General features: G+C 34.4%; 1 protein-coding gene and 1 pseudogene across 1 annotated transcript; both read left to right on the top strand.

Annotated features, from left to right (window-relative positions):
* Window positions 1–1,844: 1,844 nt before the first annotated feature.
* Window positions 1,845–3,720, top strand: LOC106302375 (annotated as a pseudogene).
* A 13,560-nt stretch (window positions 3,721–17,280) lies between these two features.
* On the top strand, window positions 17,281–18,658 carry LOC106301620 (geranylgeranyl pyrophosphate synthase 7, chloroplastic). The gene has a single exon (XM_013738067.1). It carries the CDS (start codon window positions 17,413–17,415, stop codon window positions 18,490–18,492), a length of 1,080 nt encoding a protein of 359 aa, XP_013593521.1. The 5' UTR covers window positions 17,281–17,412; the 3' UTR covers window positions 18,493–18,658.
* Window positions 18,659–19,056: the final 398 nt, after the last annotated feature.

The raw sequence follows: 19,056 nt of genomic DNA, 5'->3' as shown, positions 1-19,056 counted from the left end.
GTTTTTTGCTACGTATTTTTCACCGATTGAAACTACTAAACCGAACAATTAACCATATGCAAAACTCAGTTATTTTATATTTTTGACTTTATAATTGAGACAAAATTAATGTTGATTAATTAATAAACAAAAATTTGGACTATTAATTTTATGGAAATATAATTAATAATGTGATGTATTGTTAAGACAATATAGTTAATGAAATTGTTACACTGAGCGAAATATGAAAAGATAATTAATGTAATTATATTAATAAAATTACTAAAAAACAATATACTTTTTTATATTGCTATTTATGTTTCCAAACAATTCTCATTTATACTGCTATCCATGTTTCCAAACAGCACCAAAAGATAATTCAATTTTAACAATATAGATTATGATTATGGTAATGTAATTAATGATGTGATGTATTGTTAAGGTAATATAATTAATGAAATTGTTACACTGAGTGAAATATGGAAAGACAATTAATGTAATTATATTAATAAAATTACTAAAAAAAATATACTTTTTTATATTGTTATTTATGTTTCCAAACAATTCTCATTTATACTGCTATCCATGTTTCCAAACAATACCAAAAAGTACTTCAGTTTTAATAATATAGATGAAACAAATGACACCAGTTACTGTTCATCTTCCCCAATTCAATCTATCGCAGTATTCTTCGTGTTCTTAAAGATATTGATTTACATGTTAATCTCACTGTTAGTGAAATTGTTGCTTGACCCCCGAATTCTTTTCAATCACACTGGATGTACCGAGATTCAGCTCGTTTTTCGGAAGTCGCGCCGTCGTGAACTATGATCTCTATTGTAATAACCGAAGGTGATTCTCCAATTTCTTCGAACACTCCACAACTTTAACTCTCAGATGTACCTCTTCTTTGTTCTCTAATTGCTGCTCAAAATCTCTTCTATCAATTTCATGGAACAAGAGACAAATATATCCTATCTTTTTCACACGCAGTCAAGGACATTATAGTCCAAGTTTCCAATAACATATATTTATCGTAGCCTAAACGTTGTTATGTGCATATTTTTAATTGTTGATATATTATGGACATTGCCCCTAATTCCCCATATTAAAATCACAACCCAAGTATTTTTCTCCAGCCATTTTTATTTGTGTAATGTGATAATGGTTTCAGATGACAAAAAATTATGGTTTTCATGTTGGAGTACATAAAATATGCTAAAAATATGAAGTAAATTGTACTATTTCCATGAATTATTTTTAGTGGAGTGTTCTGTAGTTTTGCAAAACCCAAGTTGTAGTGGAGTGTTATGTAATTTTGCAACCCTTTATGCTCAGTGACGCATATACTTTTGAAAACTAACCGATTACCTAATTACCACTATTTTTGTATGTTCACCTAAATTGCTCTTTAATATATAAAGACAAAACAAAAATCTGTAAATATGATTTTATTTCAGCAAAACAAAATAATTAATGAACTAAGATTTCTTGTACCACAGTCAGGTGTTTTCTACAGTCTAAATTCAAATCCTACTAGATCTTCTCCCTCTAATTTTGTATTTTTCTGTTTAATTATGATTGCAGTTCATGACATAAAGATAAGTAGTAAGATAAAAGAATCATAATTTCTATTTATTTGCTTTCCAATGTTTTTCTTCCGTTTAGACTATTAGTATTATTTATTTTTTGCACATGCAATTATGAGTTATAATCAGAAAATTCCAACTATAAATAATGCGAACCCCTTCTTATAATTTTCAATATCATTTACTTTGAAAATATTGTTTTCTTACAAAAATTACCTCCAATCTAGTGAGAAGTAAGTATTCGTTTCTATGCACCAGTCGGCTTCATACTAAACCATGGAAATGAAGTAAGCATTATTTAGTTATTCTTAATAATACCCTTTTCATATTCATCTTCTTCGATTATTAAGAGTATACTCACTTTACTAGTGTTTGCTTTTTTATTTTCAGTTGATATTTTTTTTGTCAACTTAGACTCAAAACTAAAAGTGTCAAGAAATAACCCACACATGCTTCTCATTTCTTCATAGTTTTATTACAATGTGTACCAATGTTTTTGTTTTGTGTATGTTGATCGATTGATCATAGAACAGGGACCATCTTTGGGATCTCGATTTCTCTTATCATCAACAACTTAGCGACAATTATGCAACGTGCAGACGAAAAACTTATTCCTTCAACTGCTAAAGAACTAAGGGAAGCATTCCATGCGAATCTTTCTGATATTGGATTCCTCTCGTTTATTAGAAATATATTTCAAGGAGTCGCTTCGCCTTTAGCCGGTTTACTTGCCATCAGTTATTACCGTCATGCGGTTTTTGCATTCGGTAGTTTCTGTTGGGTCATATCAACAGTTGGAACTGGAGTCAGCCGCTACTTCATTCAGGTTTAGATTTTTCCCTATTACAGTCTAAACTTTTGCACCAAAGTTCAGATTAATTTAACAAAAAGTAACTGTTTTACTTTTAGTTAACTTTATATCGGGAAAAGATCAAGAAAATAATTTACAGTACAAAATCTATAAATAAATAATCTTGGGACTTTGGTATTTTATTAATTTTTAGAGTTATTATTTATAAGATTTTATTTTTTAGATTTTACTGTATATTCATTAATTAAATCTTAAGAAACTGAGTCTTTTATTATATTATTAGGTGTATATGAAATATGTTCAATTTAAATTTTGTTTTAAATATAATTTACTAAATGTTATCAAAATATATTAAAGTGTTAAAACAGAGAAGAATTTTATTGTGAATATAAAGATAAACAATACAATTTTTGTTTATACTTATTTAAATTATTAATTTATGATTTTTTGGGACCAAATATTTACATAAGATATTTTTTAAAAATATTATCTTATTATTTTATTGATTTGTGTCATATTTTGAATCGGTTCAACTAGGGATCGAAAAAATTTATTAATTTACCGTGTTTATTAATTTATCGAGTATTGATTTATAGACTTTCAACTGTATGTGGCCTTTAACTTTAATAGCATGTCATAAAAAAAAGGAAAAACAAATATCAAATACCAAAGTAAAGACAAAAGCATTTTGGACGTTTTTTGTCAAAAAAAATTAAGACAAAAAATGTCTTTAACTAAAATAAATTATAGAGTAAAGCACATAACTTTAAATGAAACATAAAACGAAAAAATTAACATTTACGGAAAAGTTTTTCTATCAAGTGAATATATTGTGTCAACATTTTTATCTTTCAGCAACTAAGTACGACTTGTTGGCTATCTAATTAGAACTTTATTTTGTTTGTCATACTAGTTCTTAAATATATTATGGAAATTTTAAACAACATTTCCGATACAAAAATATTAGAATAGTTAAATGGTTATATACTGATTATTGGATTAGGTTACCTTGGTGCTGCAGTGAATGGGGTTGAACATGCAATTGTTTATCCGGTGCTTCAGTCGATTATTGCGGATAGCTTTAAAGATAGTTCAAGAGGTTTTGGTTTTGGTTTATGGAATCTTATTGGTACGGTTGGAGGCATAGGTGGAACCGTCATGCCAACGATCATGGCTGGTCATGTTATCTCTGGAATCTCTGGCTGGCGCTGCGCCTATCTACTGAGTGCAACATTAAGTACCATGATTGGGTTGTTTGTTTTCTTCTTTGTCACTGACCCAAGAGAGAAGAAAACTTGCAGCTCCATAAATCCTTATCATCAACGGTATCTTAAATCTTAAACCTTTACATTTTTATTGTAACACTAACATGAGGAAAAAAATATTTCTTTGTTTTTATATTAAAGACTCTGGTCGTGAGGTAGAGGCATTGTCGAAAGGGATCATGTGGATGATGGCTGCCCCGTTTGGACTGTGTTGTCTTTGTTACACACCTTTAGATATGGAATGACAATTATTATATGTTTTGTCGCAATTGTATCATCAGTATTAATAAAAGAGTTGTTGATTTCACATGGCGTGATGATAGCATTTTATTATGGAAATCTATTCATATAAAATATATGACTTCTTATCTATTGTCTTTTTTTTAGCAAACCAAGACTTCTTATCTATTGTCTTAGTGTGAAAAGAATAGGGTGAATTTACACGATCTTCAATATAAAGTTAAAAACTAAATATATAGCTACGTAAAATAATAGAAAAGCTACTAATTTAATATTAGAAAATTAGACTTTGACCCACGCTATTTTTTACTTTTTATGTTTCATAATTATGGTTTTCATATGTTTTAATTATTTGTAAACTGTATTTGTTAATGACATGTGTTATTGATATTCAAACAACTAAAATGTAATGTTAAATAAATCATTTGTTATTTGGTATTTGTTACAAAACTTACCATTTTAAATATAATTATGTATAAAACATACAATTTGGATGGTTTATGTATATTAATACATATATGCTGATAAAAAACACATTTTCATAGTTTGGATTTGATAAGTTTTTCATTTATATAGATCGTAATTTATTTTATATCCAGTTAGTTATAACACTTATAATATTTGGTTAATTAAAATCAGAAATCATAGAGATAATTATTGGGCTATATTTAAAACATATTGTATATATAATGGAGCTAAAACTAAAAGAGCCAATTTATTTAAATTATATTGGTCCAGAATTAATTAGTCTTTTAGTTTAATTAAAATAGACTTTTATGAAATTAAATTAAAATACAAAATAACAAAATAAAAAAGATGCACTCAAATAATTTCGATAATATTGGGCTTCCATTCAACATTAAACCAAATTAAAAAAGCAATAAATAATCTCAACTACCATATTTTTGGCGTAAAGTCAACTAATTTATTTTCCTAATATATTGGGATGGGCAAAAAAAAATTGAATCTGAAGAACCGAACCGAATTTGATCGAAAAAACAACCAAACCCAAAGCGAAAGTGGTTCAAGATCTGAATGGGTTCAAAATTTTGGTATCTAAAAAATTGGACTCGGTCCAACCTGAACCAGAATATTTTGCATATCGGAATAAATCCGAGTCAGAATTACAAACTTAAATATATTAATTATTTTCAGATTTAATATCCAAAAAATATCCAAAATACATAAGGTAGTTCAAAATTGTCCAAAATAATTGAAAATATATACAAATAGTCAAAATTTAGTATCTAAAATAAGCTAAACAATACTCAAAACACTAAAAGTAGTAAGAATATGTGTTGACTCTCCGTCCAAATATTTAAGCAAAACTAATTTTATGTTAAGTTTAGGTATTTTAGCATACATTATTCAAATTTATATGTTATATATTATTATTTTTTAGATTTTGAGAAACTTAAAGTACATATGAATTTTAAATTTTAAAAATAATTTAAACAAATTATCCGAACCCGAATCAAACGCGCAAAGATCCAAACCAAAATGAACCAAAATTTATAGATACCCGAATGGGTTTAAATCTTTAAACCCAAAATCCGAATAGATCCAAACCGAACCCTCTGAACGTCCACCCCTACTAATATATGTGTCTTAGAGAAACTAGCTTTTAGAATAATTACCTATTTCTAAGCTAAAGCCAAAATCCAAGTTTTTCTAGTTTTATGGTATAACGATGATTTTAAAAAAATATATATAAATAATGTTATTTAATAAATATTAATATAAGAAAGAATAATCAAAAGATCAGTAATAAAGCAAATACATATTCTATTTGGTTGCTTAAATCACATACACAAGAATTACCAAGTGTGACTCAAAACTTGGAGTCAAACCCAAAACAATACCCTAACTTGGGTCAAAGGCAAAAGTAACCTAAAAGGCTATTGAAATTACAACTATCCCCTTGTGACCAAACAAAAAAACGGAATTTTTTTTACGTTTCTACCCCTCGCAAGTCGTCTGTTTAGACGACTTGAAAATAAGTCGTCCAGACGACTTAACTGAAAGTCGTCTGGACAGTTAGTCTTAAACATAATTTAAAAATTTTGTAAAAAATATTTTGATAAGTGAAAAATGGGAATTATGTAATTAACATATGTCTTAGGAGGTATAAATTAAGATATAACAAATTTCAATTGTTTTCAGCATAGATGAGTGAAAGTAGTGAGTCATGATATTCTTTAGTTTATGTTTCATCAACATATGTTGTAGTATTGTATGTGTTCTTAGGGTTAGATTTTGGAAAGCATTAAAACCGTTTTTGAAAATTTTTAAAATTACTTATGCGCGTTCATTTCTGTGTATAGTAAACACTATTTAAGTATAATTTGATTTTATAACGTGGTTAGTTAGTTAATCTAGTCATTTTAGTTTAGGGGTTCATTTTAGGGTCTAGGACGACTTAATATTTTGTCGTCTGAAAACAGACGACTAAATATTAAGTCGTCTGTTGTACATTATCAGCCAGAATAAGTCGTCTAAACCGGACCAAACCTTAAAGTTTACCAATGTAATTTTAAAGCTAACCGGATTATTTACCCAATATATAAGGTGATTTTTATTTTTTTTGTTTCATTTTTCGCGAAATTCAGAAACCCTAACAGTTCTCTCTCAAAGGCGATTTCGAATTCCCACGATTTCCGAACAAACCATCGTTCTCAACATCGGCTATCTATCTCACTTCATTCTCACCGTTGTCGCCGCAGCTTCTTCTAACCCTAGCCGCGCCGATTCCTCTAAACCCTAGCGCCGCCGATTCCACTATTTCCGAACAAACCGTCGCCCTCGCCACCGTGGTCACCAACGTTCTAAACACTAGCGCCGCCGCTTCTTCTAAACCCTAGCGCCGCCGCTTCTTCTCTGTAAACCTTAGCGCCGTTTCTCTGTAAACCCTAACGCCGCTAAGTCATCAATCTCGAGGAAAAGATGAACATAAAACGTTGTCTCTATCAATTTACTCATTCTCACCGTTTCACGTTTATTTTTTCAGATCTATAACCGCAATGACGAGTACTCCAACTCCTTCTGCGACTGGAAGACTTGTAAGTAATTTAAGTCGTCTACTAAGTCGTCTGGACTTATATTGTTGTCTTTGATTATTTTGCAGACAAAAAGGATGGATATTCCAGAACTCCCCCGTAGGTTATACACATCAGGGGAAGAACCAGAAGCCCACAATAGCATTTCGTATCATACGGATAACAGCAAGTTGCATACTGCTCTTAGGAAAGCTCTTACTGATGACGAATTTGAAGAGCTCAAGGAGTCGAGTTTGGGAGTTTTCATCAAGTTCAAGGAGCAGGGATTTGGTTGGGCTTCAAGGCTGGTTCACTACATGCTCAGTTTCAAGCTGGACATTAAGAAGAAGTATGAGATGTGGTCTCTCGTTGGTCCAGAACCTTTGAGGTTTTCACTGTTAGAGTTTGAAAACCTCACTGGTCTAAACTGCGAGTACATCGAGGACCTTGAGACACCAAAATGTGACGTTACCCCAGAGATGGTTTCTTTCTGGGGGATGCTGGGAGTTCATCTGGAAGCTGGGCCAACTACTGATCAGATAATAGCAGCACTGAAGAGATGCGGGGATTGGTCCAGGGAAGATCGCAAGCGGCTCGCGTACCTCTCCATCTTCACTGGATTCATTGAAGGGAGAAAGTTTTCAACCGCTACACGATCTACTCTGGCAAGGCTAGTGATGGATTTAGAACGGTTTGAGAATTATCCATGGGGGAGAGTCGCGTTTAAGGTGCTGATGGACTCTTTGTGGAACAAAGAAATTGCTGGCTGTTACACCGTGGATGGGTTTATACAAGTTCTTCAGGTCTAGACGTACACAGCTATGCCGGAATTGGGTGCTAGTATTGGTGGTCCCAGAGCAGACAGTCCGTCTCCACCGATACTGGCTTACGAGGGCAGCAGAGGCCGCAGATCAATGAAAGCTGCTATCTTGAGTCAGGTATTTACTTCAATCCAAAAGACTGCGCAGACGACTTATTATAAGTCGTCTGGAAAGTCTTCCATCTGGACGACTTATTAGACGACTTATAATAAGGCGTCTGGAAAGTCTTCCCAGCTGGACGACTTATCGGACGACTTAATTAAGTCGTCTGGAAAGTCTTCCATCTGGACGACTTATTAGACGACTTATAATAAGGCGTCTGGAAAGTCTTCCCAGCTGGACGACTTATCGGACGACTTAATTAAGTCGTCTGGAAAGTCTTCCATCTGGACGACTTATTAGACGACTTATAATAAGGCGTCTGGAAAGTCTTCCCAGCTGGACGACTTATCGGACGACTTAATTAAGTCGTCTGGAAAGTCTTCCATCTGGACGACTTATTAGACGACTTATAATAAGGCGTCTGGAAAGTCTTCCCAGCTGGACGACTTATCGGACGACTTAATTAAGTCGTCTGGAAAGTCTTCCATCTGGACGACTTATTAGACGACTTATAATAAGGCGTCTGGAAAGTCTTCCCAGCTGGACGACTTATCGGACGACTTAATTAAGTCGTCTGGAAAGTCTTCCATCTGGACGACTTATTAGACGACTTATAATAAGGCGTCTGGAAAGTCTTCCCAGCTGGACGACTTATCGGACGACTTAATTAAGTCGTCTGGAAAGTCTTCCATCTGGACGACTTATTAGACGACTTATAATAAGGCGTCTGGAAAGTCTTCCCAGCTGGACGACTTATCGGACGACTTAATTAAGTCGTCTGGAAAGTCTTCCATCTGGACGACTTATTAGACGACTTATAATAAGGCGTCTGGAAAGTCTTCCCAGCTGGACGACTTATCGGACGACTTAATTAAGTCGTCTGGAAAGTCTTCCATCTGGACGACTTATTAGACGACTTATAATAAGGCGTCTGGAAAGTCTTCCCAGCTGGACGACTTATCGGACGACTTAATTAAGTCGTCTGGAAAGTCTTCCATCTGGACGACTTATTAGACGACTTATAATAAGGCGTCTGGAAAGTCTTCCCAGCTGGACGACTTATCGGACGACTTAATTAAGTCGTCTGGAAAGTCTTCCATCTGGACGACTTATTAGACGACTTATAATAAGGCGTCTGGAAAGTCTTCCCAGCTGGACGACTTATCGGACGACTTAATTAAGTCGTCTGGAAAGTCTTCCATCTGGACGACTTATTAGACGACTTATAATAAGGCGTCTGGAAAGTCTTCCCAGCTGGACGACTTATCGGACGACTTAATTAAGTCGTCTGGAAAGTCTTCCATCTGGACGACTTATTAGACGACTTATAATAAGGCGTCTGGAAAGTCTTCCCAGCTGGACGACTTATCGGACGACTTAATTAAGTCGTCTGGAAAGTCTTCCATCTGGACGACTTATTAGACGACTTATAATAAGGCGTCTGGAAAGTCTTCCCAGCTGGACGACTTATCGGACGACTTAATTAAGTCGTCTGGAAAGTCTTCCATCTGGACGACTTATTAGACGACTTATAATAAGGCGTCTGGAAAGTCTTCCCAGCTGGACGACTTATCGGACGACTTAATTAAGTCGTCTGGAAAGTCTTCCATCTGGACGACTTATTAGACGACTTATAATAAGGCGTCTGGAAAGTCTTCCCAGCTGGACGACTTATCGGACGACTTAATTAAGTCGTCTGGAAAGTCTTCCATCTGGACGACTTATTAGACGACTTATAATAAGGCGTCTGGAAAGTCTTCCCAGCTGGACGACTTATCGGACGACTTAATTAAGTCGTCTGGAAAGTCTTCCATCTGGACGACTTATTAGACGACTTATAATAAGGCGTCTGGAAAGTCTTCCCAGCTGGACGACTTATCGGACGACTTAATTAAGTCGTCTGGAAAGTCTTCCATCTGGACGACTTATTAGACGACTTATAATAAGGCGTCTGGAAAGTCTTCCCAGCTGGACGACTTATCGGACGACTTAATTAAGTCGTCTGGAAAGTCTTCCATCTGGACGACTTATTAGACGACTTATAATAAGGCGTCTGGAAAGTCTTCCCAGCTGGACGACTTATCGGACGACTTAATTAAGTCGTCTGGAAAGTCTTCCATCTGGACGACTTATTAGACGACTTATAATAAGGCGTCTGGAAAGTCTTCCCAGCTGGACGACTTATCGGACGACTTAATTAAGTCGTCTGGAAAGTCTTCCATCTGGACGACTTATTAGACGACTTATAATAAGGCGTCTGGAAAGTCTTCCCAGCTGGACGACTTATCGGACGACTTAATTAAGTCGTCTGGAAAGTCTTCCATCTGGACGACTTATTAGACGACTTATAATAAGGCGTCTGGAAAGTCTTCCCAGCTGGACGACTTATCGGACGACTTAATTAAGTCGTCTGGAAAGTCTTCCATCTGGACGACTTATTAGACGACTTATAATAAGGCGTCTGGAAAGTCTTCCCAGCTGGACTAAATATACTATGAAGACATACACATAAATCACATACACTACTTGGTGTCCTACAACACCAAGCCACTCGGGTACAAAGAGACCGATGAAGACCTCTCAGCCAAGAGCGGAAATGCAAGAAAGCGGGCACGTGACGGCGACAACTAATCGAAACCAGAAAATAGCTCCAAGACGTTAGCGATGCCATGAGCACAACAATACTCACGGCACTAAACGGCACTGGGATATGTTGCAAACAGACAGAGCCACCAAGGAAGGAGAGACCCCGCAGACCACCTGAAGCCACCATACTATTTTTCAATCGCCTCCTCCGAAAACCGAAGGATGGTAAGCTTATGATGTCGAGAGATGAACCGGTGACACAGAACAAGCTTCACCTATAACAACATGAGAAAAAAATCCAAGAGAACAAGTCGGCAAAGTTCTATCGTGTGACAGCAACAATTAGTCGGGAAAAGAAAGAAATTATTGAGAGGAAAAATTATCAAAAAATCTAGTAGATTAATAACAACAACAATAAATCGGGAAGAGAAATAATATTTATGTCATATTTATAAGATGTGTGAGATGGCGCAAAACTAAAAATCATAAATACTTACTTTTACATAAAATTATTATTTAACATTTAATTAAAACATTTTACTAGTAACATAAAAAAAACAATGAAGAAAACTAATAACTGCATCATATTAAAAGAATATATAATTTGTATAAAGTTTTGAAATGTCAAATAAAATGGAACAACGAAAACATTCATAGGACGCCTTGTATAATGAAATAAAGATGAGTGCATTAACAAAAATATTTCTATGGCGCCTTCTATAATGGAATAAAGATGAATGCATTAAAGAATCAGCGGAAGACACACTTTTTCTGGACAGCTGGCGCTTTTCGAACCATTTTACTTCTCACGCCCAACACTTTGATTCTTTCTGGTTGGCTAAAAGCAACTAAATTCTTTTGGTTAGAGTAAATATCAACGTCAAACAACAACAATTAGCTTAGTTAGTTTATTTTATTTTATATTCTTATTATTCTTCCATCTCAAGTTTCTATTTGCTTTTTCTCAATTTTGAGATATAAAAAAAATATTACATTAAAAAATATATATATATATATATATATATTGTATATTTCAACAAATATATTAAAAAATTGGGGACATAAAATATGTGGACATAAAAATGTGGATATGCACATGCCTTACAATGCAATATTGTGAATTTAGTTAGAACATAGATAAATGTGGAACATAGATAAATGTGGACACAAGGACCGTGGACAGTTGATCTTCTTCTCCTTCTCATATCCACAATGCAATAAAAATGTGGATATGTGCAGATCTTACAATGAAATATTGTGAGTTTAGTTAGAACACTCATATGAGTTTTCTTTGAAAAAAAAACTTGGATATTGGAGAAGCTTGGACATAGAACATGTAGACAGGATGAATATGGACACAAGGACTGTGGACAGTTGATCTTCTTCTCCTCCTCGTATCCACAAGTCTATAATATTTCTCCACAAACTGAACAAGTATATGTATCAGAAGGAACAATGTATATGATCATAAATACATAAACAAGCTATTAGCTGAATCCAAAGAAGTCCAATGAAAAATCCCTGCCGGATAGTGTATTAAAGATTCTTGACAACTTGTTAGAACGTGTTGGAGATCCAGCCAATTATCAGACAAATTCCAGTCACTAGATTAGAACGGTGAGGATCTTAGACAAATCCCTGCTGCGTCGTCCTTTCCACACCGGAGCTCCGACATGCTCGCCCCTCCCTCTCCTCCAGCTTCTTCATCCCTCTCCCAATACACTTGCCATTGAAGCTGCGGCATCAATGACAGAGATCCTTGTCGTGTCGCTTCTAGATTCATCTCGCTATCTCGCTTCTGGATCTGGGAATATTTTTTCTGGATTTGAAGGAAGCATCGGGAATCTAGGGGTGAGCAAAAGCGAAGACGATTGAGCTTTGTGTGGGATTAGGTTTATATTAGTCAAGGAATTTTGCACGTGTTAGAGAGAGTGTGTGTGTGTCAGTTGATCTCATTCATACAACGAGAAAAGTTGAGAAAGTTTAGTTTGGTTAAGGCCATGGGTTTTGTGTCTTTACCCATGCATAATGTGTATACAAAGTCAATTGTGTAAGACCCGATTCTGGATTCCTCAATCCAACCAGACCGCGGCTTACCTAACCGTTCTATCTAATTTGATTCCTTTACTTCTCAATTCAAGTGTAATATTTTTCTTATAATTTATCAGAGTTTTGAGGTTTATCAAATCATACATAGACAATCAGATTCAAGTAAAGGCAAATCGTTATTTCATAGATAGTAAATGAGATCCATACATCATCCATTCGTTCATACTACTAGTTTCTAATCGTGTTTCTCTCTTTATATTATGTTGTATTGGGTTGATCTGATGTACAAAGACTGAACCTTGGCCCTTGGCCAGTTTGGAATCAAGTCCTAGGCCCTTGGCCGGACTTAGGCATGTTCGGACACACCAAGGGATGATCGGATGATCTAAATCGCCTTGGGTGTGATCCGCTTGAGGCCTTGTCTTGGCGTGCCTGGTTCTTGCGAGAATCTGAGTATGGCCGCTTGATTGATGAACTGATTGGATAGATGTCGATTAGGAAATTCTAGGAACCAAACTATGCATTGATAGAACCCTGTGTTAGGTTATATGATCATATGCTTGTGTGCTTGTGATGTGTTTGGTTTCAGGTACAGACTTGGACCGTGGTAAAGGAAAGGCACCGTGAGGGCTCTAGCCATGGGACGATGTGTGGTGATTGGGTCATTGTTGATAAGTGTGAAGTATTGATAGCCTATTGTGCAAACTGTGAACTTATGATTGACTAAGTATGTAAACTAGTATTATGAACGAATGGATGATGTATGGATCTCATTACTATCTATGAAATAACTATTTGCCTTTACTTGAATCTGATTGTCTATGTATGATTTGATAAACCTCAAAACTCTGATAAGTTCAATTGGTGACAGCTTGTCCTGTGGGGGAGTTGTTAAAGGGTGAGATTTTGGGTTCGAGTAACGCCAAGCGCATCAATAACCTACCGGTGGATGTGGAGGCGTTTCCTCCCACGGTGAGGGGTTAGGGTCAGTGCGCTGCAGCGCTCTGAAATCTGGGGTCCGCAAGACGGGTTGTCACATAAAAGAAAAATATTACACTTGAAATGAGAAGTAAAGGAATCAAATTAGATAGAACGTTAGGTAAGCCGCAGTCTGGTTGGATTGAGGAATCCATGATCGGGTCTTACAAGTTGTGTCTAAGAGAGTAATTGATAACTCATAAAGTGTCTTGGGTGGTAAATTTTTCTTATTCTATAAGACACTTTATCGTCTTTCTTTACATTGTTAGACAATATATGTTTGGAGAGCACTTTCATTAAACCTAGGGAATTGTTTTAGAAGAGAATGCCTCCTTACAAGCTAAAAATATTTTTGATTGGTAGTGTTCTTTTAAGTTCATTTTTAAATTTCTTTTATTATTATTAGTTTACTCCTTATTTCTCTATTGCTTGTTTTTCAAAACTGAGAATATATAATTAAATAAATTGGATACAATTGTAATATTTTGTTTTCTATATTTTAATATCTATTTTCATATATATTTTTATAATTTTATATTTATACATATGAATAAATGTAGAAATCGTGGACAAACTAGTTATGGACAGAAAAAGTGTAGATGAGATAAATTGTGGACATGTTAGTTGTGGACAAACAAATTTATGAATATAGAAGTTATTCTCACACACATTTTGTCGAATATCTTATATGCATCTTGTTATTTTTAATAGTTGTATAAAATATACGGACGAAAACACAAAAAAAAAAACAGATTTATGGATTAAGTGTTTGTGGACAGTGAAAATGAGGACATGTATATTATGGATAGAGAAAATGTAGATATATATGTTGTGAATAACAACGCACCAACATCAACACATTCTCAAAATCCTCAGTGTTGATGTAGTCCACCAAACAAAACCTTACAGACAGTTAAATATTTATAGACTTTACCAATCTTTGGATCTGTAAATAGCTTAATGCAACAATGTGATGGATTATGACCGAGTTGATTCTCTGAAGTCATGGATGTGACTTACCAGAGACTTTAATGGTTCCCGTGGTGACTTGGTGATGATTCTAGCAAAGCTTTTCATGGCGATTATAGGCGCGTCCAAGCTCCATTTGATGCATGGTCGGTGGCTACAGCTTCATTGAGAGGAACATGGTGATGGTATTGGATTTTTGATACGATCAACGAGTTTAGTGATCGAGTCAAAATTTTATTCAAAAGTAGAGAAAAAGTTGATTCCGGTGAAGCATCTCACGGTGATTACAGGCGCATCCGATCTCTTTTTGAGGCATAGTCGGCAGGGCAACTACGGCTTCATTTCGTTGTGAGGAACACAATGGTATCTTGGACTTTTGATACAATCAATGAGCTGAGATATCGAGTCTAAATTCTATTTGAAAGTAGAGAAAATGGTTAATTTGGCGAAGCTTCTTGTGGCGATTACGGACGCGTCCAAACTCCGTTTGAGGCATGGTTGGAAGTTACGGCTTTCTTTCGTCGAGAGGAACACGACATTGGTTTCGGATTTTGATACGATCAATGAGCTAAGAGATCAAATCGAATGAGATAGATTTGAGAAAAGTGAATTTGAGATAAGAGAGAGATAAGACTTTTTAATTCGGGTGTAACCATTTCAAAATTCCCTATATATTATTTGTGAAACATTACAACTTCTTTTTGTAGACACGTGTCATCACTAGGATGATTCTTAGAATTATTAGAGAAATATGTTGGTCCATCTAATTATATAATAAGCTTTTTATTAAACTAACCATAAATTTATTATTAATGTCATTTATTATTTTCTTAAATAAAGATTACGGAATTGCCTAATGTGGCTAAAGTATATATGACAATTAATGATTTTGAATAATAAAGATCTGATAAAAAAATGTATCTTCTATCAAATTTGTTTAATTTTAAACTATTAAAATAATTTAAAAAAAATCACAATAATCATATTATAAAAATATAGATTTTTCTGTATATGTTATATTTTGAATTTTAAAAAACGACTATAAATTACTAAAACTGTTAAAAGTCTCACATTCAAATTTTGCGATCCATGGTTTAAAATTTTTGTTATGACAAAATACAAATGATTACAAAATCATATAAATAAAAGTATAATTTAATTAATCATTAATATTTAAAATATATATGTATATATATCATTATAAATTAAACTATAAACCATATTGAATAAATAAATATTTTAGTTTCAAAATTTACTTTGAATAATTTTTTTTTATAAAAGTTTTGAACAAACATTGATTAATTTTTTTAAATTATAAATTACTAAAATTATTAATCCTACAATGAAAATTTTGTTATCAATAATTTAAAGTTTTTGCTATTAAAGATACACATGATAAAAAAACATACGAGTAGAAAACATCATTTAATAGACATTAATATTAAAAATATACTATGTATGTTAATATCATTTAAATTTAATTACATATCCTATCAAATTTTTAAAAAAAAATCGTTTGGATTAATAAAATTGATTTGTACGTTCGCACCAATTTAATTATATATGTAATAGTTACTGACTTTTAATTATTCAATATATATTTATTATTTCATAATATATAAGAACATAAAATACATACAATAATTTACATATATAATATTTATTCTGCGCAAGCTTAATCTAGTTTAGTAGTAAAATATTAATGATGTAGTTAAAAGAAAACTTAGTTGTATAGTTAGATGAGATGAAAGGTAGAAAAGACAAACAACACAGCAAATGTGTGTCTTAAGCACAATGTTATTTCACATGTAATTAGAAAGTTAAAATGTGTTCTTAGTTGTAAAAATTCCAATAAAAATATTGTAGAATTGGTAAATGCTACAAATGTTTATACACATCTTTTATTTTTCTAAAACCACGTTAATTTACCAATTATATTTTCATAAAAAATATAAATTTAACATCCAAAAGAAAAAAAGAATTATATTAATTTTCAAAATTAAATTTGCATTTCTATATTTAATGTTTTGAAAATTTTATATACCTAATTTTGCAGCAGTAAAATATACATGGATAAAAATCCATAATCTAATTTTTAAAACAAAAATGTTAAAACTAGAATATCTACCAATCCAACTCTATATAAAAAAGTTTGTTTTGTTTTTATTTGATATTTAAAAAATTCAAAATTTAAATATATCGTGTACATTTTTAATGAAACATTTTGGTTATTCTGACTTTTGAAAGATTATATTTGTGATTAAAAACATTTAGGATCATTTATGGAACTTTTCTTTATACTTCTAGCAAATTAATTATTTGTAGGCGACTTTTTCTTTAGTATTTTTTTAAATTCATTTATTTAATTACTAAAAATCTAAATCTAAATTTTTTTAAAAAAAACGTCTGCTTAATTATGCTATTACAACGATGAGAAATATTACATAGACGATTTTACAGCCGACAATTCTACCATCATATGAGAATGCACGTCTGACTGCATCACTCCGAACTGTCCTATGAGATCCATGTTCGATAATACGCCATGCACCATGTTGAAGAACTTTTGTAATCCTAAATCTAAATTAAGCACTTGGATATGAAGTTAAGATTTTTAAAAAGATCAATACTGACAGAAATGGATCGGATTAGATTTCAAATGGCTTACCAAATTACTATTATTTCCAGCTAACCGATTTGTTTAAGGAGATTTTTTTTCTCAAATCAAAAATTTATCAGATCTCTGACATGTAAATTCGTCATAGCATTATGCCATTATGCATATCGAAAAGGATACATAAAAGGTAAGGAAAAGACAACGTGATTATGCGAAAATCAAATAAAGCGAAAATCTATTAAAACATTAGTAAATTAGATTTTCTCATATCATCATCGTCATCTCTCATTGTCCACCACCTCCGTACCCACACATTCCATTACCCAACCCAAAAATCTCATTCACTCTTAACTCCAATTCCAATTGAAGCCATGTCAAGTGTGAAGCTAAGCTCTTGTGTACATCATCACTCTGTCAGAAAATCTGGATCCGTACCCGGGTCCAACAGATGCTTTCTCAGAACCCCACCGTTCCTTCTCCGTCAAAAGTTCACGGCGTTATCAGTCGTCAGAGAAGAGAGTAACGCCAGTATCATCCACCAAGAGGAAGCACAAAGCCTCAGCTTCGATTTCATGTCTTACATGATCGGCAAAGCTAGCTCCGTCAACCAAGCTCTCGACTCCGCCGTCTCCCTCCGCGAACCGGTCAAGATCCACGAGGCAATGCGTTACTCTCTCCTCGCCGGCGGGAAGCGAGTGAGACCGGTTCTCTGCATCGCCGCGTGCGAGCTGGTCGGCGGCAAAGAATCCGTCGCTTTGCCGGCGGCTTGCGCGGTGGAAATGATCCACACGATGTCGCTGATCCACGACGATCTCCCGTGTATGGACAACGACGACCTCCGCCGCGGAAAACCCACCAACCACAAAGTGTTCGGCGAAGACGTCGCGGTTTTAGCCGGAGACGCGCTTTTATCGTTCGCGTTTGAGCACTTGGCGTCGACGTCGGGGGTGGCTCCGGCGAGGGTGGTTAGAGCGATCGGGGAGCTGGCGAGAGCCGTTGGATCAGAAGGGCTTGTGGCGGGTCAGATTGTGGATATCAGCAGCGAAGGTATGGACTCAAACGACGTCGGATTAGAGCTACTTGAGTTTATCCACGTTCACAAAACGGCGGTTTTGCTGGAGGCGGCGACGGTGTTAGGAGCGATCGTTGGCGGTGGGTCTGATGAAGAGATCGAGAAGCTGAGGAAGTTTGCGAGATGCATTGGTTTGATGTTTCAGGTGGTTGATGATATATTGGATGTGACGAAGTCGTCCGAGGAGTTGGGGAAAACCGCCGGAAAAGATTTGATCGCCGATAAGCTGACGTATCCGAAGTTGATGGGTCTCGAGAAGTCAAAGGAGTTTGCGGAGAGGTTGATGAGAGATGCTCAAGAACAGCTTCAAGGATTTGATTCGAAAAAGGTTGAACCTTTATTGGCTTTGGCTAATTACATTGCTAAAAGACAGAACTAGTTCAACTGTGAATGTTTTCGTTGTTGTTTAATATTCTCCGACAAAGGATTAAGAAACTCTAGATCCTCTAAGAAAAGTTGATGTGAACATTATGATGATCCGTGCTTGCTTATAGTTTGTAACAGAGTCCTATGTTGGTTATAAAGATTGTGGAAGTCTTTTTACTTTTGAAGAGGAATCTTTTGTGTTCGTCGGTGATATATGTTACAACTTACAACCCGATATTGAATCAGATAAAAGTCCTACCATAAAGAAGGCTTAGTAACGGTTCAGACATGATAGTTTGGTGTTTGAACTCAGAGCTGATACTACAAGAGGACCCATTAATGGTTATAAAACTTGTACTTTTTGACTTTTGAAAGAGAATATTTGTATTTTTGTGTGTGGGGATGATCTGATTACAAAGTAGAAGATCTCATAAGTATGTTAAATGGTAAGATCTTGAAGGCACGACGATGATGTGTTGTGTTGTGTTGTGAGATTCTCAAATCGACATTTTGGATTTGTGGGTGGATGGATTAATCAATATTATCGTTTATGTTGGGGTCCATAAACCAACATAGA

The sequence above is a fragment of the Brassica oleracea genome, chromosome C7, assembly GCF_000695525.1.
Source record: "Brassica oleracea var. oleracea cultivar TO1000 chromosome C7, BOL, whole genome shotgun sequence".
Lineage (NCBI taxonomy): Eukaryota > Viridiplantae > Streptophyta > Magnoliopsida > Brassicales > Brassicaceae > Brassica > Brassica oleracea.
The sequence above is the reverse complement of the archived record's forward strand: the minus strand, read 5'-3'. Positions and strand labels throughout refer to the sequence as shown.

Bases quoted from the DNA above. Each gene is read 5' to 3' on its own strand.
- LOC106301620 (XM_013738067.1), top strand. From the start codon at position 17,413: ATGTCAAGTGTGAAGCTAAGCTCTTGTGTACATCATCACTCTGTCAGA.